Genomic DNA, 24,368 nt, shown 5'->3' on the forward strand with positions numbered 1-24,368 from the left:
TCTTTGGCCTAAATGCCAAGCGTCACGTCTGGAGGAAACCTGGCACCATCTCTACGATGAACCTCCGCCCCCTCAGACTGGGGCGAAGGTTCACCTTCCAACAGGACAACGACGCTAAGAACACAGCCAAGATAATGCAGGAGTGGCTTCGGGACAAGTCTCTGAAAGTCCTAGTGGCCCAGCCAGAGCCTGGACTTGAACCCAATCGAACGTCTCTGGAGAGACCTGAAACACTCCACATCCAACCTGACAGAGCTTGAGACTATCTGCAGAGAAGAATGGGAGAAACTCCCCAAATACAGGTGTGCCAAACCTGCAGCGTCATACCCAAGAAGACTCGAGGCTGTAATCGATGCCAAAGGTGCTTCAACAAAGTACTGAGTAAAGGGTCTGAATGCTATTATATATATTTTTTTAACATTCACAAAAATGTCTACAAAAAACTATTTTTGCTTTGTCATTGTGGGGTAGTGTGTAGATGAAATAGTTATTTCCCGTCATCAATCCATTTTAGAACAAGGCTTTAACGTAACAAAATGTGGAAAAAGTCAACGTGTCTGAATACTTTCCCAATGCACTGTATGTTATCACACCACTACAATCCCTCAGTCACCCTAGACAAAGCGTTTGATGGTTTTAACTTGTGCTAACATTACCACTGTTGTTTTTCTCCTAGATAAAAACGTTGACCTCTGCTGAAGACCGCACTTTATCCCTGAGCATGAACCTGGTTGAAACATATGGGCAGGTTTGTCAACTGACCAACAATTCAAAGTGACTTGAATGTTACTGTTTAATACATGCACCAGCTCTGATGTAGCTCAGGAGCCCTCCCGACTAATTACTTGGTTTATCAACAATAAAAAAGTTTGGTCGCACACAGCATACACCTGACTGAGTGCGTTACGGCTGCCCAAGTGAGGTGGTGCACATAGACAGCATGCAGTGGAGGAGGCGCCACTGCTACACGCACGTCGCTGGCCTACTGTCTCTCCTCTTGCTCCTGATCATCCTGGGCCATCAAGACTGGCTGCCGGGCCTCAGTGGGACAACATGGCAGATGGAGCACCCAGTGGCTTACACCGAAAGAGGACTACACTCTACCAAAGAAAAAGGGAATCACAGCTCATCACAGATTCTACTGGTTCCCCCTGCGCCCCCGGAAAGAAATTCCAACCTCAGTTCCCCCCAGGACTCCTCCTTTCCACAGCGGATTACGGGACTGGAGAACTCAATGGCTGCTAATGCTAGCTTGAGTGGAGATGTCGGGCTAAGGGGCCTGCTGACCTCAGAGCCATACCCTTACATCATCAATGAGCCCGACAAGTGCCGGGAGGGCAACCCAGAGCCCTTCCTGGTGCTGCTGATAACCACGGAGGCCCAGCAGGTGGAGGCCAGGGAGACCATTCGGCAGACCTGGGGGAACGAGAGCATGGTCCCGGGCCTCAGCTTTGTTCGGCTCTTCCTGCTGGGCGTAAAGGAGGGCAGGGTGGGCCACCTGCAGCAGAGCAGCCTGGAGGCCGAGAGCCGGAGGCACCGTGACATCATCCAGCAGGATTACATGGACACTTACAACAACCTGACTATCAAAACCCTGATGGGCATGCACTGGGTGTCTGCGCACTGCCCGGGCGCCAACTATGTCATGAAGACAGACAGTGACATGTTTGTCAACACAGAGTATCTCGTGCACAAGCTGCTCCGGCCAGAGATGCAGCTGAAACGGGACTACATTACGGGCTACCTGATGAGGGGCTTTGCACCCAACAGGAACAAGAATAGCAAGTGGTACATGTCGCCCGAGCTGTACCCCAGCGAGGTGTACCCTACTTTCTGCTCAGGAACGGGCTATGTGTTCTCAGGGGACCTAGCTGGAAAGATCTACAGGGCCTCCCTGAGCATCCGCAGGCTGCATCTGGAGGACGTTTACGTGGGCATCTGCCTGGCCAAGCTGCGGATCGAACCCACGCCGCCGCCTAATGAGTTCCTGTTCAACCACTGGCGGGTGTCCTACTCCAGCTGCAAGTATAGCCACCTCATAACCTCCCACCAGTTTCACCCCAACGAACTGCTCAAGTACTGGCACCACCTGCAGAGCAACAAGCACAACGCCTGCATCAACACATCCAAAGACAAGGTGGGCAGGTTTCGCCAGAGGACACTGCAGGGGGTACAGCCTATTTGGTGACAGAGGGTTGAGTGTGATGTTAGGTCATTGCCTGTGCAAGATACTGGGCAAGAGGTGACCGAGTCAAGCATGTTTTTGGACAAACTAATGATTGAAGGCAGTCTTTTTTTATTACTACAGTTCATATTTTTGAGTTTAATACATTAATTGATTGAAAGAATATGCATTGGTGGACAGATGAAGACATTACTTATGTGAAATGTGGATGCTGTTTATTATGAGGATAAATCTTAGACTATTGGTGGACTGTCACTGTCTAGTATCCATTTTGTTCAACTTGAGTTTAAATACTTTTCCTTTTAAGGTTGAATCGAAGTAGCATAATAAAACATTTAAAAAGATCTGTAAGTTTCAGCTAGAGATGTTTTTTTTTTGTTGCATTGAATCCACACGTCGCGCTTCCGCATCTGTGGTGAAAGTTGTTAGCAGTTTTTGTCAGACATTGAGACATCCCAAAAATCGGTGGTCTCACAAAATCATCCAAGCAGGTTGGGACTACAAACATTTATAACCCCTCTATGGAAAGATGACTCACGAAAACGAGGGTGTTCTCCGTTTTGCTCTATGACCACCACAATTTGGGACTCGTCTGAAGTCGGTACAGCTGATCTGCGAACTTCTGTATGCAGCGTCCGAACAGTATGGGCTACACACTAATGTGACCCCTCTGTCCCTCCAGGATTTAGCAACATTTGTGAATTCTGCAGCCAAAAAAGCTTGATTTTGCGTAAACTTTTCTGAAATACATTTTGCAATGTTTTTTTTTCACATTAATTTCATAAAGCAATACAAGTCATGTGCTCAGTTTTAGTACGATTTTAAGCAGAATACATAATAGAAAAACAATTAGAAACATCTAAAGTGCTCAATTTTGGTTATTTTCCTTAACAGCTTTGTCATAATCCACTCACACCTCTCCATCAGGCCTGCCATCAACACAAGATGCATCTAACAGATCCAAAGCTGATCAATCTCTTTCAATTTGAGGATCAGTATTTCTTTCTAATAAGTTATCACAATCAAGAATGTTGAAGACTTTCTGAAAGGGTCGTAAGGGAGATGAAAAGAAAACGTAAAAATAGAGAATTGTGGTTGATATTTACTATTCCATTTATTTTTAAAAATCCAGAAAGATTTCGTGATCAGTATTACATTTTAGAGAGTTTAAAACAGCAAAGCTGACAAATTGCACTCAGTGCTTTGAGCAGCGCTCTCCATAGACAGACTGGGGAGAGCAGAGTGCTGACCCCCCTCCTAAAGCCAAGGTTAGCGGAGTAAAAGTTGAGTAAAACGCCACAACTTGATTCTTTCAGCGCTTGCCAGTCTTCCCTGCTACCACTTCAGTCATGGTGATCTGCCGCTGCTGTGGGAACTGTTCTGACATTCTCATATGCTTTGCTGATTCGAAGTGACTTGATCGTCGACATTCTCTAGTTTCCAAAAACATTTGGAAATTGTTTCGCACTGTCGTTAGCTGTTATTGTTGGCAAATGAGATTAATGAACAGAAATCACTGCCCGTCAGCCATCAACAATCACCCCTCTTTGCACGCAAATATGCTGACAGGCCAGGGGGAAAAAAGAAAAGAAACCTGTTGACGTGTGGTTGGATTGGGCCATTTTCCACAGTAACAGTGCAGTAATTGGTAAAAATTTACAAACTCGCTTTTGATTGGACCCTTTTATGCGCTAAAAGTGCGGGAATTGGTCAAAATTGCGAACTACTGCATCATATGCGTTGATTGGTTGATTTTGCATTGAATTATGCGATCACAGAAATGCAGAATCCTGGAGGGACTGCCCTCTGCAAAGATGACTTTCACTGACATGAACATGTCGGTTGTTTTGCTCTAAGACGCCCATAGGCCTCAAGACTCGTCTGAATGTCCCCTGGTACCAGTTGAAATAAATTTATGAAAGTACACTGAACAAAATATAAAACGCCACGTATTGTTTGTCCCATGTTTCATGAGCTGAAATAAATAAAAATACTATGAATTTTCCATATGCACAAAAAGCTTATTTCTCTCATTTTGAGTATTTCTGCCTGCAATTAAGCCCTTTTGTGGGAAAAGCTCATTCTGATTGGCTGGGCCTGGCTCCCATGTGGGTTGGCCTATGCTCACCCATGGCAGCATCCCTGCCTAGTCATGTGAAATCCATAGATTGGGGCCTAATGAATTTATTTAAATTGACCGATTTCCTTATATGAACTGTAACTAAGTAAAATATTACAAATTGTTGCATGTCGCGTTTGTATGTTTTGTTCTCATATACATACACTATTGTTCAAGTTTGGGGTCACTTAGAAATGTCCTTGTTTTTTTAAAGAGAAGCACATGTTTTGTTCATTAAAACACCAAATTGATCAGAAATACAGTGTAGACATTGATTATCTTGTAAATTACTATTGTAGCTGGAAACGGCAGATTTTTTTTATGGAATACCACATAGGCGTACAGCGGACCATTATCAGCCACCATCACTCCTGTGTTCCAATGGCACATTGTGTTTGCTAATCCAAGTTTATAATATTAAAAGGCTACCTTGTTGGTATCAACACATCCCTTCCGCTGATCCTCAACACAGGGGTCTCTCAGGGGTGCGTGCGCAGTCGCCTCCTGAACCCCCTGTTCACTCATGACTGCACAGCCCGGCATGACACCAACACCATCATTTAGTTGGCCCATAACACAACAGTGGGAGGCCTGATCACCGACAATGAAAAGACAGCCTATAGGGAGGTCAGAGACCTGACCGTGTGGCACAAGGACAATCTCTCGCTCTCTCAATGTGTTCAATAAAAAGGAGATGATTGTGGACTACAGGAAAAGGACAGAGCACGCCCCCATTTTCATCAACGAGGCTGTAGTGGAGCAGGTTGAGAGCTTCAAGTTCCTTGGCGTCCACATCAACAAACTAACATGGTCCAAGGACACCAAGGCAGTCATGAAGAGGGCACGACCAAACCCATTCCCCTCAGGAAAAGATTTGCCATGGGTCCTCAGATCCTCAAAAGGTTTTACAGCAGCACCATTGAAAGCATCCTGACGGGTTGCATCACTGCATGGTATGGCAACTGCTCGGCCTGCGACCGCAAGGCACTACAGAGGGTAGTGCGTAAGGCCCAGTAAATCACCGGGGCCAAGCTTCCTGCCACCCCTAAACCAGACTGTGTCAGAGGAAGAACCTAATAATTATCAAACACTCCAGCCACCTGTGTCATAGACTGTTCTCTCTGCTACCACACAGCAAGCGGTACCGGAGCGCCAAGTCTAAGTCCAAGAGGATCTAAACAGCTTCTACCCTCGAGCAATAAGACTCCTAAACATCTAATCAAATTGCTACCCAGACTATTTGCATTGCCCCCACTCCCCTCTTCTACACTGCTGCTGTTATTCTGTTATCTATGCATAGTCAATTTAATAACTCTACCTACATGTACATATTACCTCGACACCGGTGCCCCCGCACATGGAGTCTGTACCGGTACCACCTGTATATAGCCCCGCTATTGTTATTTACAGCTGTTATTTAATTATTTGCTATTCTTATCTTACTTTTTGGGGGGTGTTTTGTTAACTTCTTATGCCTGTAGCTTGATGAATACGGTTCCCAGAGTAAACTGCCTGCTACTCAGGCCCAGAAGCTAAGATATGCATATTATTAGTAGATTTGGATAGAAAACTCTGAAGTTTCTAAAACGGTTTGAATGATGTCTGAGTATAACAGAACTCATATGGCAGGCAAAAACCTGAGAAAAAAATCCAACCAGGAAGTGGGAAATCTGAGGTTTGTAGGTTTTCAAGTCCTTGCCTATCCAATATCATAGGCAATATTTTCATAGGTCATATTTTATTTATTTTTTACCTTTATTTAACTAGGCAAGTCAGTTAAGAACAAATTCTTATTTTCAATGACAACCTAGGAACAGTGGGTTAACTGCCTTGTTCAGGTGCAGAACAACAGATTTGTACCTTGTCAGCTCAGGGATTTGAACTTGCAAGCTTTCGGTTACTAGTCCAACAGTCTAACCACTAGGCTACCCTGCCACCCATATTGGACTTCAAGGCTTCCACTAGATGTCAACAGTCTTTAGAACCTTGTTTCAGGCTTCTACTGTGCAGGGGGAGAGAATAAGAGATGATTGACTAAGAGGTCTGGCAGAATGCCATGAGCTCAGTCAGGCGCGCGCTCGTGAGAGGTAGCTGCGTTCCTTTTCCTTTCTAAAGACAAAGGAATTCTCTGGTTGAAAACTTATTGAAGATTTATGATAAAAACATTCTAAAGACTGATTCTATACATCATTTGACATGTTTCCACAAACTGTAATGGAACTTCTTGACTGTCTGGCCTGCGCTTCGTGAATTTGGATTTGTGAACTAAATGCGCAAACAAATAGGAGGTATTTGGACATTAATTATGGACGTTATCGAACAAAACAAACATTTGTGGAACTGGGATTCATGGGAGCGCATTCTGATGAAGATCATTAAAGTGAATATTTATAATGCTATTTCTGACTTCTGTTGACTCCACAACATGGCGGGTATCTGTATGGCTTGTTTTGGTCTCTGAGCACTGTACTCAGATTTTTGCATGGTGTGCTTTTTCCGTAAAGATTTTTTGAAATCCGACACAGCGGTTGCATTAAGGAGAAGTGGATCTATAATTCCATGCATAACACTTGTATCTTTTATCAATGTTTATTATGAGTATTTCTGGAAATTGATGTGGCTCTCTGCAAAATCACCGGATGTTTTGGAAGCAAAACATTACTGAACATAATGCTCCAATGTAAACTGAGGTTTTTGGATATAAATATGAACTTTATCGAAAAAAAACCCCACACATTATTGTGTAACATGAAGTCCTATGAATGTCATCTGATGAAGATCAAAAGTTAGTGATTAACTCTATTTCTGCTTTTTGTGACTCGTCTCTTTGGCTGGAAAAATGGCTTTGTTTTTCTTTGACTAGGTGCTGACCTAACATAATCGCATGGTATGCTTTCGAGGTAAAGTCTTTTTGAAATCAGACACTGTGGTGGGATTAACAACAAATGTATCTTTAAAATGGTGTATAATACATGTATGTTTGAGGAATTTTAATAATGAGATGTTTGAATTTTGCGCCCTGCACTTTCACTGGCTGTTGTCATATCGATCCCGTTAACGGGATTTCAGCCGTAAGAAGTTAAATGCATTGTTCGTTAATGGCTTGTAAGTAAGCATTTCACTGTAAGGTCTAATATCTGTTGTATTAGGTGCATGTGACAAATAAAATTTGATGTCAGAGGAAAAACCAAGCCACGAGGTCGAAGGAACTGTCCGTAGAGCTCCGAGACAGGATTATGTCGAGGTACAGGTCTGGGAAAGGGTACCAAAGCATTTATACAGCATTGGAGGTCTCCAAGAAGACAGTGGCCTCTATTATTCTTACATGGAATAAGTTTGGAACAACCAAGACTCTTCCTAAAGCTGTCCGCACAGCCAAACTGAACAAATCGAGGGAGAATGGCCTTGGTCAGGCAGGTGACCAAGAACCCAATGGTCACTGACAGAGATCCTGAGTTCATCTGGAGAAAGTTCCAGAAGGACAACAATCTCTGCAGCACTCAACCAAATCAGGCCTTTATGGCCAGATGGAAGCCACTCCTCAGTAAAAGGCACATGACAGCCCTCTGGAGTTGGCCAAAAGGCACCTAAAGGACTCAGACCATGAGAAACAATATTCTCTGGTCTGATGAACGCAAGATTTGACTCTTTAGACTGAATGCCAAGCGACAGGTCTGGAGGAAACCTGACACCCATCCTACGGTGAAGCATGGTGGCAGCATCATGCTGTGGGGATATTTTTCCAGTAGCAGGGACTGGGAGACTAGTCAGGATCAAGGGAAAGATGAACAGAGCAAAGTACAGAGATCCTTGATGAAAACCTGCTCCAGAGCATTCAGGACCTCAGACTGGGGCGAAGGGGACAACGACCCTAAGCACACAGCCAAGACAATGCAGGAGTGGCTTCGGGAGAAGTCTCTGAATGTCCTAGAGTGGTCCAGACAGAGTCCGGACTTGAACCGGATCGAACATCTCTGGAGATACCGGAAAATAGCTGTGCAGCAACACTCCCCATCCAACCTGACAGCGCTTGAGAGGATCTGCAGAGAAGAATGGGAGGAACTCCAAGTACAGGTGTGCCAAGCTTGTAGCGTCATACCCAAGACGACTCAGGGCTGTAATCGCCGCCAAAAGGTACTTCAACAAATTACTGAGGTAAAGGGTCTGAATATTTTTTCTTTTTTCTTTGATAAATTAGTAAAAATGTCAAAAAAATGGTTTTTGCTTTGTCATTATGGGTATTGTTTGGAAATTAAAAACAATTTAATACATTTAAAAATGTGGAAAAAGTAGAGGTCTGACTACACTATCTCTCAGATACAGGACAGACTTTAGAATAAACTTCAATTTTTTGGGGGCGGGGGACTGTTGTTCGATGCGTTTGTATGGGCTAAAGCATTAAGACCAAAAATAAACAAACATTTAATAATTTTTTTATACTTCAAGGGGACATAAAATGTATAATCAAATTGCAAAATGATCCTCCGTATTACCTTCTTAAATTCCAGATAACTTAGTAGTAAAAAAGTGTACAGTATCAAAAGGAACATTGAATCATTTCACAAGTACCAGTTGATCTACATGAATTATGAAGGGCAGGACAACTGCAAGAGAGAACGTGGGTGAAAGAAGAAAACGATATGGGTGGTACACTACAAACAACAAATGGTAAAAGACATTTAATAAGGTTATACATTTTTCTGCCATTTCCAGAGATGAAAATAATGAAACCTCCCTGGTCAGGGTTCAGCCCAATGATTGATACATCAATACATCTTGTTTATACTGAAAGCACTCCACCCCTGACAATCAGCTAAGCAGAGATCCTAACTAAACACATTGAATAATTCTTATCAAAAAAGGTGTCTACAGTACTGTTGTAGTCACTTCAAGGGTTTAACCAACATTGGTGTTAAATGTGTTTCTAGCTTACCATGTACAGTGCCAGTCAAAAGTTTGGAAACACCTACTCATTGAAGGGTTCTCCTTTATGTTTTACTATTTTCTACATTGCAGAACAATAGTGAAGACATCAAAACTATGAAACATGGAATCATGTAGTAACCAAAACAAAAAGTGTTAGACAAATCAAAATATATTTTTCAAAGCAGCCACCCTTTGCCTTGACAGATTTCCACACTCAACCAGCTACACCTGGAATGCTTTTCCAACAGTCTTGAAGGAGTTCCCACATATGCGAAGCACTTGTTGGCTGTTTTTCCTTCACTCTGCAATTCCAACTCATTCCAAACTAATCTAAAATTGGGTTGAGGTTGGGTGATTGTGGAGGCCAGGTCATCTGATGCAGCACTCCATACTCTACTTATTGGTCAAATATCCTTTACACAGCCTGGAGGTGTATTTTGGTTCATTGTCCCGTTGAAAAACAAATTATCATCCCACTAAGCGCAAACCAGATGGGATGGCGTATCACTGCATAATGCTGTGATAGCCATGCTGGTTAACTGTGCCTTGAATTCTAAATAAATCGGTGACCGTGTCACTAGCAAAGCACCACCACACATGCAGAGATAATCCGTTCACCTACTTTGCGTCTCACAACGACACGACAGTTGGAACAAAAATTTGGGCCCATCAGACCAAAGGATAGATTTCCACTGGTCTAATGTCCATTGCTCGTGTGTCTTGGTCCATGCAAGTCTCTTATTATTGGTGTCCTTTAGTAGTGGTTTCTTTGCTGCAATGTGACCATGAAGGCCTGATTCACACAGTCTCCTCTGAACAGTTGATGTTGAGATGTGTCTGTTTTGAACTTATTTGGCTGTAATCATAGGCTGGTAACTAATTAACTTATTATCCCCTGCAGCAGAGGTAACTCTGGGTCTTCCTTTCCTGTGGCGGTCCTCATGACTCTGGCAACAACTCTGGTGGACATTCCTGCAGTCAGCATGCCAATTGCATGCTCCCTGAACTTGAGACATCTGTGACATTGTATTGTGTGACAAAACAGCACATCTATTGAAGCAAGCACAAGAACCATCTTGATATGCCACACCTGTCAGGTGGATGGATTACCTTGCCAAAGGAAAAATGTTCACTAATAGGGATAAACAAATTTGTGCACAAAATACAAGAGAAAGCTTTTTGTGCATATGGAACATTTCAGGGATTTTTTTTTATTTCAGCTCATGAAACCAACACTTTACATGTTGCATTTATATTCTTGTTCAGTGTAAATTAAGCAAATTGCATTCTCTCCAGCTATTAGGGATGTAATGATTCACAGATATACATTTGAACCTTGGACCGATGCATAAGATACTAGTGCATTGGTCCCTGGGAGCATTTATAAACCGATCCAAAACGTTACGAATTGCCGGTTTACTAAATGTTTTTTTACTCATTGTTTCATTCCAAAAATACCTCATCTGTTGTGGCTGAATTGACAAGTCCTCTCCTTCAGTTCAGTAGCCTATCAAACTTTTATGCATGTAACTGCGTACAACTATCTGATAAGTGTACAGTTTAAGACAGTTGCTCATGTCAACGACAGATGGGCCTTATCCCTGTTCTAATAGGCTATTTGTGCATCTGCACAGCACGTTCAGCATTCAAATGCTTGTAAAAATGTCTTTCACACTGTCAAGTCATAGGCTCTATAAGTTAAGCAACAACCAATGTAATTTGCAGGGTCATTGTTACCAAATGCACTGTAGAGAATGGTGTTTTACCAGAGTGGACAACCCACATCCAACAGCTGATTGGAGTTTTCAAACATTCAGAATTTACTTAGATTCAGGTTCACCATAATAAATAGTTTTGATAGTTTTGCTTTAAAACTGTCAGGGTAGTGTGATTTTTACATGAACAGGGTCTTTTCATCAAGGACATCATTTTAAAAAGTGGCATAGACATGGTCACGTATTAGTACCCGAAACCGTCAGTACAGCAACCTCTGACCCGCCTGCGAATGAACACATAAAAATAATTGTCACCCCAAAAAATCTTCTGTACGATGGGTGTGGTCGATAAACCAGAATTGGAGGATCCTCCGTGAACGTTAAAATCCCTAGTTTGGGACTATTTTGGCTTCACAGTAGATTACAACAACGATGGACCGAAAGTTGTGGATAAAACGTTAACAGTATGTCGCTACTGCTCAACGAGAATAGCCTATGCAGATTGGTGCATGTAGCTTGTTGTTGTTGGCTAAATCACAAGTCACCAACACGGCACTATAATCATAGAGCCTCCGTGCGTGACAAAGCAAGTTGAGATGATCCAATCAATGGAAGAAATGGAAATATAGTGCCTTCGGAAAGTATCCAGACCCACTAACTTTCCCAACATTTTGTTACGTCACAGCCTTATAAAAATGGATAAAAAAATAAAAATAATCCTCAGCAATCTACACAATACCCCAGTCACAAAGCGAAAACAGGTTAAATGTTTGCACATATATTTACGTAAGTATTCAGACCTTTTGCTATGAGACTTGAAATTGAGCTCAGGTGCATCCTGATTCCATTGATCATCTTTGAGATGTTTTGTCAGAGCCCTCAAACTCAACTCTGGACCGCGAAGCCAGTTCCACTGCTTGTTTTCAAAATCAGGTAGAACAGAAAACAAGCAGCATCCAGACCTCGTAGAGTAAGAGTTGAATACCCCTGGTGCAGAGAATCATTGTACCATCTAGACCACTGAAATATATTTTCAATAACCCAAAATTTGTAGTTTCAGCTGTTTGAAACTGGTGTACAAAACCAAGACTTTAAAACCGAAAGCATAGAAATGGGGCACTTAGAACAAATATACTGCTTCTTGACTTACTTTAAATGGAGAAAGAAATTTGAGTTATAGATCTGTCAATGTGAATTTGGTCAAGTCACCCAAAAACTTAGTTAGATATTGCATCGTTAATTGAGAAGGATATGACCAAGAGCCAACAGGTAAACTGCTACTTAATAGTCAATGGAGGTTAGGCTTGGGTGGTATACTGTATACCGGGGTATTTGGAAAAAGGCCACAAAATGTTTTTTTCAATACCGTCAAAACTAATATTGTAGTTTTTCTATAAATTTGAATATTTGTAGATACTTTAAGTTAATACCCGCAGTCAACTTGTAAAATACATTAGAGGATACCGCTTACCGTAGTTCCCGAGAACAGTTGAGCCAGTCACGTTTGTTTGTAAATAGCATAACGGGAAAAAGTGGGAGGTGGTGAGTCCATAGCGTTCTATATCTATCGGCAAGTTGTTGTGCAGCGCTCTTGAGGGGATGAAGTTACACTTGTATGCAATTCACCACTAAATGTTTGCCATCAGATATCTTACAATGGCTTTCCGCCGTATTTGAGAAGTCCAACTACTAGAGTTTCTTCCCCATCCCCTCTGCTCCGTGTACACCTGCTGCTTTTCCTTCAGAAAAGCACCCACAACAACTTTGTTCATTTGCACAATTTCTCTCACTTATAAATGTCCACACTCACCAAAAACCACATTCGGTAGCTACTAGTTACGCTTGTATAGCTTTATGAGCTCGATTTGCCAATCGTTGCAATTACGTTGGTTTTTCACTCATTAGCATTTCGCTAACGGTGTCTATGTGACTTTGCTATTTCTTGTGCCAATTTTGTTAGCGTTCTGGTAGACGCCCCAAAAGAAGAAAGATGGTCTTACCGTTACGGATTTCAGGGTCATGCCGTGGTAGGTGCCCATGGTGTCAATCTTGAATCCCTCCGTTTCTAAAGGACACAAGTCAATCAATCAGTAATGCAAGTTACTTTTCAGGTGGCTTGGGTAGGGCTGTGGCGGTCATGAAATTTTGTCAGCCAGTTGATTGTCAATAAAATAACTGCCGTTAATTAACAAACACATTCAGCATTTCCTGGCTTCCACGCATAGCCTACAAGCCACTGATGCAGCCTTTGGAACATCTACATTTTAAAAAGTCTAATAAATCCACGTAATATAGCCTACACCATCACAATAAATCAATTATTGATTTTAGACAGGTCTAAAGAAACATGTTAACGGGCACGTGAGACGGTAGCGTCCCACCTCTTCAACAGCCAGTGAAACTGCTGGGCGCCAAATTCAAATACTCATTATAAAAATTCAGAAAACAGAACATATTTTACATAGGTTTAAAGATGAACTGCTTGTGAATCCAACCACGGTGTCAGATTTAAAAAATGCTTTACGGCGAAAGCATACCGTACGATTATTTGAGAACATAGCCCACTAGACAAATCATTACAAACAGTAGCCAGCCAGGTAGAACAGTTACACAATGTAGAAATAGAGATAAAATGAATCCCTTAACTTTGATGATCTTCATATGGTTGCACTCAGCAGACATTCATTTACTCAATAAGTGTTATTGTTGTTCGATAAAGTCTCTTTATACCCAAAAACCTCTGTTTTGTTTGCGCGTTTTCAGTAAACCACAGGCTCAAACACTGTCAAAACAGGAAGACAAAAAAATCCAAATTGTATCCGTAAAGTTCATAGAAACATGTCAAACGATGCTTATATTCAAACCTCAGGTTGTTTTTAGCCTAAATAATCGATAATATTTCAACCGGACAATAACGTTGTCAATTTAAAAGGTAAACAAGAAACGCACTCTCTCGGTCTTGCGCAGGAAAAAGCTCCGTGACACTGCAGGGTCCACTCATTCAGACTGCTCTTACTTCTTCATTTTTCAGAATACAAGCCTGAAACAATTCCTGAAGACTGTTGACATCTAGTGGAAGGCATAGAAACTGCAATTTGAGTCCTAAGTCAATGGATACTGAATTAGCATTGAATAGAAAACTACAAAACCAACAAAAAAAACTGCTTCCTGAATGGATTTTTCTCAGGTTTTCGCCTGCCAAATCAGTTCTGTTATACTCACAGACACTATTTTAACAGTTTTGGAAACTTTTGAGTGTTTTCGATCCAAATCTACCAGTTATATGCATATCATATAGTCTGGGCCCGAGATGCAGGCAGTTTAATTTGGGCATGCATTTCATCCAAAATTCCAAATGCTACCCCCTACCCTAGAGAAGTTAATAAACTGTAGTCTATTTCAGAAGAAGAGAATACTGAGATGTCCTAATGTTAGGCCTTGATCTGGCTATGCCATAAAGCTGTGAGCTACACTAGTTCACTTAGAAGACAAGATTTGCTTCGAATTCCGCAGCATTGTTTTATATTATAAAGAACACAATTGAACATACCGTAGCTGAATAAAATAAATGAGGGAGTGCGCACATGCGGCTATTCTGTGTTGAGCGGTTAACAAAGAAAAAGGTACTCCTATATGCTTACTTAAAATTAATTTATCCAACTTTTAGTTGTGATACAAAAGTTGGGCTATACAGTGCATTCGGAAAGTATTAAAAACCCTTCACTTTTTCCACATTTTGTTATGTTACAGCCTTATTCTAAAATGTATTTGATTACTTTTCCCCCCACTCGTCAATCTACACACACACAAAAGTCTGACAAAGCGAACATGGACATAAAAATTAAAAAAACATTTTTTTATAAATAAAAATTAAAAAAAATAAAAACAAAAATGTCATCAAGTTTGCAGACGACACAAGAGTAGTAGGCTTGATTACCAACAACGGCGAGAAGGCCTACAGGGAGGAGCTGAGGGCCCTTGGAGTGTGGTGTCAAGAAAATAACCTCTCACTCAATGTCAGCAAAACAAAAGAGATGACCGTAAGACCTCAGGAAACAGCAAAGGGAGCACACTCCTATCCACATCGAAGAGACAGCAGTGGAGAAGGTAGAAAGTTAAGTTCCTCTGTGTACATATCACCGACAAACTGAAATGGTCCACGCACACAGACAGTGTGATGAAGGCACAATAGCGCCTCTTCAACCCCAAATTGGCTTGTCACCGAAAACCGTCCCTAACTTTTACAGGTGCACAATTGAGAGCATCCTGTCGGGCTGTATCACCGCCTAGTATAGCAACTGCACCGCCCACAACAGCAGGGCTCTCCAGAGGGTGGTGCGGTCTACACAACGCATCACCGGGGGCAAACTACCTGCCCTCCAGGACACCTACAACACCTGATGTCACAGGAAGGCAAAAAAGATCATCAAGGACAATAACCACCCGAGCCAATGCCTGTTCACCCCGCTTCCATCCAGAAGGCGAGGTCAGTACAGGTGCATCAAAGCTGGGACAGAGAGAGATAGAAGCTGTTTTTCAATCTCAAGGCTTCAGATTGTTAAACAGCCCCCACTAACACTAGCAGCTGCCTACCTACAGAGTTGATATCATTGGCCACTTTAATAAATGGACGACTAGTCACTTTAATGTTTCCATATCTCATATGTATATACTGTATCCTTCACGATCTATTCTTTACCATCTTTTGGATCTTAGCCTGCTCATCCATATATTTTATACTTATATTCTTATCCCATTCCTTTACTATTATCGTGTGTATTAGGTTTTGTTGTGGAACTTGTTAGATATTACCTGTTAGATCTAGAAGCATAAGCATTTCGCTACACTCGCAATAACATCTGCTAACCATTTGTATGTGACCAAAAATTTGATTTGAGAAGCCTCATTCCTTTACAGACAAGAAAAATGCTGGTTCATATCTCCAGAGGTTTCGTGTCCGCATTAAAATGTTTGTCTACCCGGACAGACAAACCTGTCGTAGCCGAGGTGCATTCAAGGGGACACATTCCATTGTGTGTGAAAAGGTTAAATCGATAAAGGCTACCGGTAGCCTACTGTAAATTCATATTATGGGACAAAAACAAATAGTAGGGTGCCCCGTGCTTGCAAGACTGGCCTGAAGACACCCCTGTAGCCCAGCGACATCGTGCCATGAATAGGCTAGGGTATCCTACACGCAACTGACAGAATACCAAACACACACTTGCATCATTAGCAAAGAGACAGAGCAGGCAGGCAGCGCAAAGGAGAGCGGGGAGGGGCAGGCAGAAGCGTGTTCATACATTTTGCTGTCACCATACCTAAACCGGTCGAGCATGTGCGCAAATAAATTGCCCCCCCACACCAAACGCGATCACGACACGCAGGTTGAAATATCAAAACAAACTCAACCAAATATATTAATTTGGGGACAGGTCGAAAAGCATTAAACATTTATGGCAATTTAGCTAGCTAACTTGCAGTTGCTAGCTAATTTGTCCTGGGATATAAACGTTGAGTTGTTATTTTACCTGAAATGCACAAGGTCCTCTACTCCAACAATGAATCTACACAAAAACGGTCAACCGAATCGTTTTTAGTCATCTCTCCTCCTTCCAGGCTTTTTCTTCTTTGGACTTTATATGGCGATTGGCATCTAACTTTCATAGTTACCATGATGACCGACCGAACTCAGTTCATCTATCAGCTTCTATAAACCAATGAGGAGATGGGAGAGGCAGGACTTACACCGCGTTCAGTGTCACAAATAGAACTGGCTTCTATTTTAGCGCATGGCAACGCAGACTGTCGTTGGCGCGCACGAGCAGTGTGGGTGCATTAATTGAATAACATGTTAACATTTATTTTGCAACGCAGGCGCACGTGACACAAGCGGTGTGGTCAGCATGTAATAAACAGTTTTTTGGTTAGGGACTTTTCTGAACTTCAAGGACCACAACTTAATTTAAATGTTCACAACCCTAGTGCCAAACTTATCAAACGCATAGCAACAACGCATAACTCCATTCCATTTCAGCCATTACAATGAGCCTGTCCTCCTTTAGCTCCTCCCACCAGCCTCCTTTGCACACACACACACAAAATACTATTATTCATGTATATATTTACAAAGAAACAACGTCTCACTCACCCTCTTTTCCTTTGAATCTCTCCTGATCGTATCGGTTATAAGCAGCTGGGACAGGTTGCTTGTTCCTTATGGACTGGTCCTTGAGGGGAGGCAAGAGGTTACACTTAAAACACAGGTCATTTCCAATTAATGATCCGCATATAGAGACTATTATAATGAAGTGGTAATACTCCGCTCAACCCTGCGTCGACATGGAGAAGCACCAAGATCATTTCACGCTCCATTTCTTTTAGAAATGACAACAGGGAGGTGAGGTACTCATAGATGTTATGGAATTGGATTTATGGATTTCATTCTCAATGATGCATTGGCTGGATTCTTAGAATGCAAAAGAGTGTATCCAAAATCAAATCTATGGTGGTACATCTACAGCGTGCATTAAATTAAACATGTTCCTTACCACCAGAGTGGTGTTCTGTGCAGGCCTCTGCTCAGGGGCGCGTCCCTCCTCCCTGGCCTTCACCGATTGCAGGATGGCAAAGATGTTTTTGGAGAAGTTCTGCATGAGCAAAAGATTTATGAGCACAGTGTAAAAGGTAGGCGAGACATCACTCCAAAGAAAAAGCTTTGATGTGTAGATCAAAGCTACAAAGGACCCTTTTCTGTGCACATTGTACAGTGACATGTGTAAAGGGAGCACCATAAACAAATCCATTGAGCTTCCTCTACCCAAAAATGTCCTATACTCAAATGTATATAAATTAAGAGGTATTAATAATTGGGGAGATTAGTCCACAGAAATGTTGTACTTTTCTTTTTAAAACTAGATTCTGATACATGGAGGTTTTCTGCAAAATGTGTAATCTCAGACATCACTTAACACAACAGCAGATCTCACCACCAAATCCAAAAACATTTCCCTTGTGGTGATGCTGCCACCTGCAGGCATAAAAGAACACAAGTTTTAAACCAAAGGTTTTTGATCAGCTATGGATAAGGATCATCGCCCCCACCCTTCAAGGCCAATTTTGTTCTATGGTTACCCGAGGACACACACACATGGAGTGTGTGTCTTCCCATGTGACCGGCTTCCTCCTCATAATGTCATGAAATGACCCCTCCCCCCAGTCATTGCCAGTCTAGTCTAGGGGTTGACCTCTGACCTTTCCAGTGCTCTGTAGGATGGTGGTCCTGGTCCTCCACACCCGCTCCCTGCTGACAATGTCCCTGGTCACGTCCACCTCAGCGTCCACAAAGCTCCTCTGCTTCAGGGTGATGTCCTCATCCAGGTCTGTCTTAATGGTGGAGCGCTTCTTTGCCATGATCTTGGCTTTGATGGCGGCGATCTTCTCCACTGACATAGCCTCGGAAAGTGACCTGGGGGGGGGGGGGGGGGGGTAGAGGTTATTTCAACTAACACTTATTTCACTAGGTGAACTGAAAGGAACACGTTATCATCTAGCTTTTTACTAAAATGATGAAAAGCTAAGTTGTCATTGAGTAGAGGTTCATGTCCGAAGTTGATTGAGCAGCAATGTGATTAAATAATGCACCGTTTTGAGAATAAAGCAAGGCTCCTGGTTTGTGTTCATGTCTGTTAACCGCTCTCATTGGGATTTGTTAGCTAGTATCTTACAACCTGTGTGCAGCAATAGTGGCTCATTGATAATTGCCCCCTTTTAACTAGGGAGCTCAATGAATGTGCCTTCATACCTAATCTTATGCTAGTCATAAGAAAGTGAGACGACTGCTCCGCTAAAGCCAACAGCCCAACATTACCAACTTCTTTCATCCATTGCTAAGGACCTACACCTTTTTTATCCATGTACATTTTAATAGCAATTCAGCTTGTTGGTGCCAGTTGTACAATGTTGTTGAGGAACAGTAAAAAAACTAAAACATTTCTGCACTTCCAAAAAGAAAAACAACCCGATGGACGGGTATAGGCACCGCATACCTGATCTGGTCAGTTTGCACAATGCCCTCTTTGTGGCCCTCCAGTCGAGCAGCCAAACGCTCCTTGTCCAGACGCACCCGTTCCTCATCCTAGAGAACGACAAAACGTTATAGTAAAATGGTAAAATGCTCCGTTTTCTATGGCAAGACTTGAAAATGGCTGTCTAGCAATGATCAACAACCAACTTGACAGAACTTGAAGATTTTTTTTAAGAATAATGTGCAAATATTGTACAACCCAGGTGGGCAAAGATCTTAGAGACGTACACAGAAAGACTCACAGCTGTAGTCGCTGCCGAAGGTGACTAATGTATTGACTCAATTAGGTAAGTATTCAACCCCCTAAGATATTTTTGTGTTTTATTTTTGGTTTATATATATATATATATATATATATATATATATATATATATATATATATATATATATATATATATATATATATATATATATATATATATATATATATATATATATATGTATATATATACTGCTCAAAAAAATAAAGGGAACACTAAAATAACACATCCTAGATCTGAATGAATGAACTATTATTATTAAATACTTTTTTCTTTACATAGTTGAATGTGCTGACAACAAAAACACACAAAAATTATCAATGGAAATCAAATTTATCAACCCATGGAGGTCTGGATTTGGAGTCACACTCAAAATTAAAGTGGAAAACCACACTACAGGCTGATCCAACTTTGATGTAATGTCCTTAAAACAAGTCGAAATGAGGCTCAGTAGTGTGTGTGGCCTCCACGTGCCTGTATGACCTCCCTACAACGCCTGGGCATGCTCCTGATGAGGTGGCGGATGGTCTCCTGAGGGATCTCCTCCCAGACCTGGACTAAAGCATCCGCCAACTCCTGGACAGTCTGTGGTGTAACGTGGCGTTGGTGGATGGAGCGAGACATGTCCCAGATGTGCTCAATTGGATTCAGGTCTGGGGAACGGGCGGGCCCGTCCATAGCATCAATGCCTTCCTCTTGCAGGAACTGCTGACACACTCCAGCCACATGAGGTCTAGCATTGTCTTGCATTAGGAGGAACCCAGGGCCAACCGCACCAGCATATGGTCTCACAAGGGGTCTGAGGATCTCATCTCGGTACCTAATGGCAGTCAGGCTACCTCTGGCGAGCCCATGGAGGGCTGTGCGGCCCCCCAAAGAAATGCCAACCCACACCATGACTGACTCACCGTCAAACCGGTTATGCTGGAGGATGTTGCAGGCAGCAGAACGTTCTCCACGGCGTCTCCAGACTGTCACGTCTGTCACATGAAAGCAGGTTCACACTGAGCACATCTGTGAAGAGCACAAGGCGCCAGTGGCGAATTTGCCAATCTTGGTGTTCTCTGGCAAATGCCAAACATCCTGCACGGTGTTGGGCTGTAAGCACAACCCCCACCTGTGGACATCGGGCCCTCATACCACCCTCATGGAGTCTGTTTCTGACCGTTTGAGCAGACACATGCACATTTGCGGCCTGCTGGAGGTCATTTTGCAGGGCTCTGGCAGTGCACCTCTTTGCACAAAGGCGGAGGTAGCGGTCCTGCTGCTGGGTTGTTGCCCTCCTACGGCCTCCTCCACGTCTCCTGATGTACTGGCCTGTCTCCTGGTAGCGCCTCCATGCTCTGGACACTACGCTGACAGACACAGCAAACCTTTTTGCCACAGCTCGCATTGATGTGCCATCCTGGATGAACTGCACTACCTGAGCCACTTGTGTGGGTTGTAGACTCCGTCTCATGCTACCACTAGAGTGAAAGCACCGCCAGCATTCAAAAGTGACCAAAACATCAGCCAGGAAGCATAGGAACTGAGAAGTGGTGTGTGGTCACCACCTTCAGAACCATTCCTTTTTTGGGGGTGTCTTACTAATTGCCTATAATTTCCACCTTTTGTCTATTCCATTTGCACAACAGCATGTGAAATTTATTGTCAATCAGTGTTGCTTCCTAAGTGGACAGTTTGATTTCACAGAAGTGTGATTGACTTGGAGTTACATTGTGTTGTTTAAGTGTTCCCTTTATTTTTTTGAGCAGTGTATATATATAAAAAAATGTTTAATGTTTTGACTGAGTATTTTTTGACAGATTATTTTGAGTAGATCGTTGACAAATTACAATTAAATCCCACTTTAACAAAATTAGGAAAAAGTCAAGGGGTGTGAATACTTTTAAGCACTATCTGGCCTTTTGTTAAACAGGATTTCTATTGGAGCTGAGGAGTCAAAACGTTGCAGGTCAAATAAATATTATCACCTCTATCCTTGGTTTTTTGGCTTCAGATGACACCTCATCTGCTGCTCGTTTGACTGAGGGTGCAAAAATATGAATAATTAGCCCACTACGCAATACCTTTTCAATAACTCTCAAATTACTTTCTACTTCACTGTGTCTCACCAAACTGATTGCATAAGTGCAACAAGCCAATGGCGTACAAATAGCATATTAGGCCTCACAGCATGGACAGTGGATATATCCGAGGCAAGAGAACATATTTCCTAATATGCATGGATTAAAATCATCCAGTCAATCAATGGAAGAGTATCCAAAATGCTTAAACTGTACCTTGTGTTGGCCTTTGCAAACCAATCTCTATGGGGGCACTTCTGTCGATACTTGTTGAAGTAGCTGTGAAGGGGAAATCAAAGAGCAATATGTTTTAGTACAATGATTTCAATGGAATCAACACATGTGTATTCATTTTACTAGTTAGGTTTCCATCTAATTGGAGACATTTTCATGCAAATATTTTTCAATCTGCATAAATAATTCTCAATTCATACTTACAACTTTCTCCATTGAGATACGAAAGCAAGCCCTTTCGATCAGGTCTTCTGACAACTGGAATGTTCTCGGTCTAGGGTGATCATAAAACCAATGTAATCACGATGAAATACAACAAAATTGACAAAGGTCACTACAAAGCTTCTGACAACAATAGGCCAATGGCAACACCAGGTTAGAAGACATGACATTCATATCAGCATTAGGCAACACATTCTAACTAAGAAGCTTTTGGAATGAGGATATAAATGTACTTACTGCAGCCCTTCGCACATAGGATGGATGAGGGAGATGCACATTGTTGAGCAGGAACAGGATGGAGTCCAGAGTATAGTACTCCTTCGGCTGACCCTCCTTTCCAGTTCTGAAAATGGAAGGTGAAAATTACCATCAGCTTTGTCCACAGTTGTTAAAGCAAAATCGATCTTGGCCCCCTCTTATGGAACTAATCTGGAATTTAGGCAATGCATGCATTAATAACTATGGCTATTTTGGTTTTTTAATTGTCTAAATCCTGTATTTTGTTAATGACATTACACACAAATTGTGACCAGGGCAACCATGTCACAGCTCTTCAATTACACTTCCAACAACTGGTCCAACTTGCTTGGTTCAGGTGCATGAGGTTAATTAAGGGATTGTCCAACCATTACATTTAGTATGGCCTGAAAGACTGTTGGTTCTGCAAAAAAAAACTGTAAATACTGTAGCTAGTAGCTAGCTTGCAAGCAAAGGTAGATTGTTATCTAGCCACACAAACTCTACTAGCCAACTTAGTTACCTGATTTGCTCATAACATCAAGGTAAATGTCTACCTGGCAAGCTAGAAATGTCAAACAGTGACATTTATGGTCACGTGCAGAAATCAATAGCTAGCTAACTGCACTATTGTAGCTACCTGGCTGGCTAATCGATTGTGGACAGATAATCAAATACAATTTTACTTCTGGATTACTAGTTAACGTTACCTAACTACCGTTAGCTGACTAAACCTGGTGGGTTTAAGTGAGACAGCTGGCTTACGACAACGTTGCCTGGCATGGTTCTGTTAGCTAGGCAGCTAACCTTAGCTGGCTACACGAACCATAACAGTATACATTTGAATAAGCAAGTTAGTTAGCTTGAAATTAGACGGTTAACGTAATAGTTAAACCCCAAAACGAACAGTAAAAAACCAGCTGCATGTGCGATCTTTCAGTGCAATTAGTCGCACCTTACAAACAGCAAGAAAAGTTTTGGCAACACAGCAGTGGCTAGCAGCTAACTAACGTTACTCATTAGCTAGCTACAACAGGCCAATTGAAGAGTTATTTACCAATTTATAAGCAAAATTAACATACCCCCAAATGACATAGTTAGTCTTGACATTTTTTGGCCAAGAGAACTCTCCAAAGATAACTTCGTCTCCTTTGGCGACGATTTCTTTTTTCTGGATGTTGTACAGGCGAAGAACACTCAATACGTCCGCCATCTTCACTTGTCTTCATGTAGTTATGATTGCAAGGCCTCCAGTCACCTATCAACATAGTGCAATGTGGTCTCACTTAATGCCTGATCCCAATTTCCAGTTGTATTTATGTTCAATGTCAATTGATAAACCTAGCCTGAAAACAAACTGCATTACACATATTTTGACTGATCCCTCTATGTACACACACACATTCAAAAGGTGTATTTAATTCATGCCCATTAACGTTATACCTCAAAGTTTGAGATGCACTAAAATCTCTACAGTGTAAGTAACGTTACTCATAACATATTTTCTTTGCTTTCTCTGTACAAAAAAAAGTAAAATTGATAGTAAACACTACTATTAAGGTTGGCATTGACACTACAGCTGCTGTAAATGGCTAACCCATTCATAGATGCTAATTTAGCAGGGGGACGTTTTGTAAGAGCTCAACGACTCTCGTTCTGTAAAACTCATAGCTTGCGTTACGGTTTTGAAAACATAAGACCTTATCCTTCATATCAGCGAGAAATAATTTTCTAAATACAAAAGGTTCAATTACAACACACCTTTACATGGTTCGAGTTCCCATATCGCCATGTTACAGCGCTTGTTTATGGAAAGCAGGTGGTTACCCACGCTAATTAGCTTCCTAGCATGTTTCGAGCACCTGTGTGTAAGATAACTGGGGAGGAAGTGTAGTTCATCAACTGGAGGCACACACAGCATACGTTTCTAAATGTTAAAACAGTGTTGGAATTGTAATTCACACCCAGCCAACCGTACCCGCTGAAAACCGTTGAAGGTTTTTCGAGAGCTAGTAAATGCCATGCAACAGAATACACCTTAAATGTCATTGAAAGTGGAATGGAATATTACAACCATGTGACACTAAGGCCTACATTTTCAATTTAGTTCAATTTATAGACGATGTCAGATTGACAGATCTCTATTAATATGGACTGTGGCCATTTTAAATCGACAGGTGTCAATGTGGCCCACTGTATTCAATTACTGCAACTGACTCCAATGTACTTTTCCTCAGAATGGGCATTGATTGTAGCCTGCAAGTATGTTTAATTACAGGGTATAGTAGTACATATTCAAACATGTACTTTCTGGTGGG

General features: G+C 42.0%; 2 protein-coding genes across 2 annotated transcripts in view; one reads left to right on the forward strand and one right to left on the reverse strand.

The window, feature by feature from the left end:
• LOC129814393 (beta-1,3-galactosyltransferase 2-like) overlaps window positions 1–4,430 on the forward strand; it is a 47,005-nt gene extending 42,575 nt beyond the window's left edge. Inside the window, exon 2 of the mRNA XM_055867495.1 lies at window positions 677–4,430. Within this exon, the coding sequence (XP_055723470.1) occupies window positions 941–2,188 (1,248 nt within the window). The 5' untranslated portion in view covers window positions 677–940 and the 3' untranslated portion in view covers window positions 2,189–4,430. The remainder of the gene's footprint in view (window positions 1–676) is intronic.
• The window catches only part of LOC129814392 (parafibromin-like), a 65,787-nt gene extending 41,859 nt beyond the window's left edge, over window positions 1–23,928 (reverse strand). The window contains exons 1-11 of the mRNA XM_055867494.1: window positions 23,812–23,928; window positions 23,133–23,308; window positions 22,051–22,156; window positions 21,796–21,865; window positions 21,574–21,636; window positions 21,265–21,317; window positions 18,994–19,082; window positions 18,200–18,413; window positions 17,497–17,595; window positions 17,097–17,175; window positions 12,946–13,010 (exon numbers count right to left, since the gene is read on the reverse strand). Of these exons, the coding sequence (XP_055723469.1) occupies window positions 12,946–13,010; window positions 17,097–17,175; window positions 17,497–17,595; window positions 18,200–18,413; window positions 18,994–19,082; window positions 21,265–21,317; window positions 21,574–21,636; window positions 21,796–21,865; window positions 22,051–22,156; window positions 23,133–23,263 (969 nt within the window). The 5' untranslated portion in view covers window positions 23,264–23,308; window positions 23,812–23,928. The remainder of the gene's footprint in view (window positions 1–12,945; window positions 13,011–17,096; window positions 17,176–17,496; window positions 17,596–18,199; window positions 18,414–18,993; window positions 19,083–21,264; window positions 21,318–21,573; window positions 21,637–21,795; window positions 21,866–22,050; window positions 22,157–23,132; window positions 23,309–23,811) is intronic.
• Between the last annotated feature and the right edge of the window lie 440 nt (window positions 23,929–24,368).

This window comes from Salvelinus fontinalis, chromosome 17, assembly GCF_029448725.1.
Source record: "Salvelinus fontinalis isolate EN_2023a chromosome 17, ASM2944872v1, whole genome shotgun sequence".
Classification (NCBI taxonomy): domain Eukaryota; kingdom Metazoa; phylum Chordata; class Actinopteri; order Salmoniformes; family Salmonidae; genus Salvelinus; species Salvelinus fontinalis.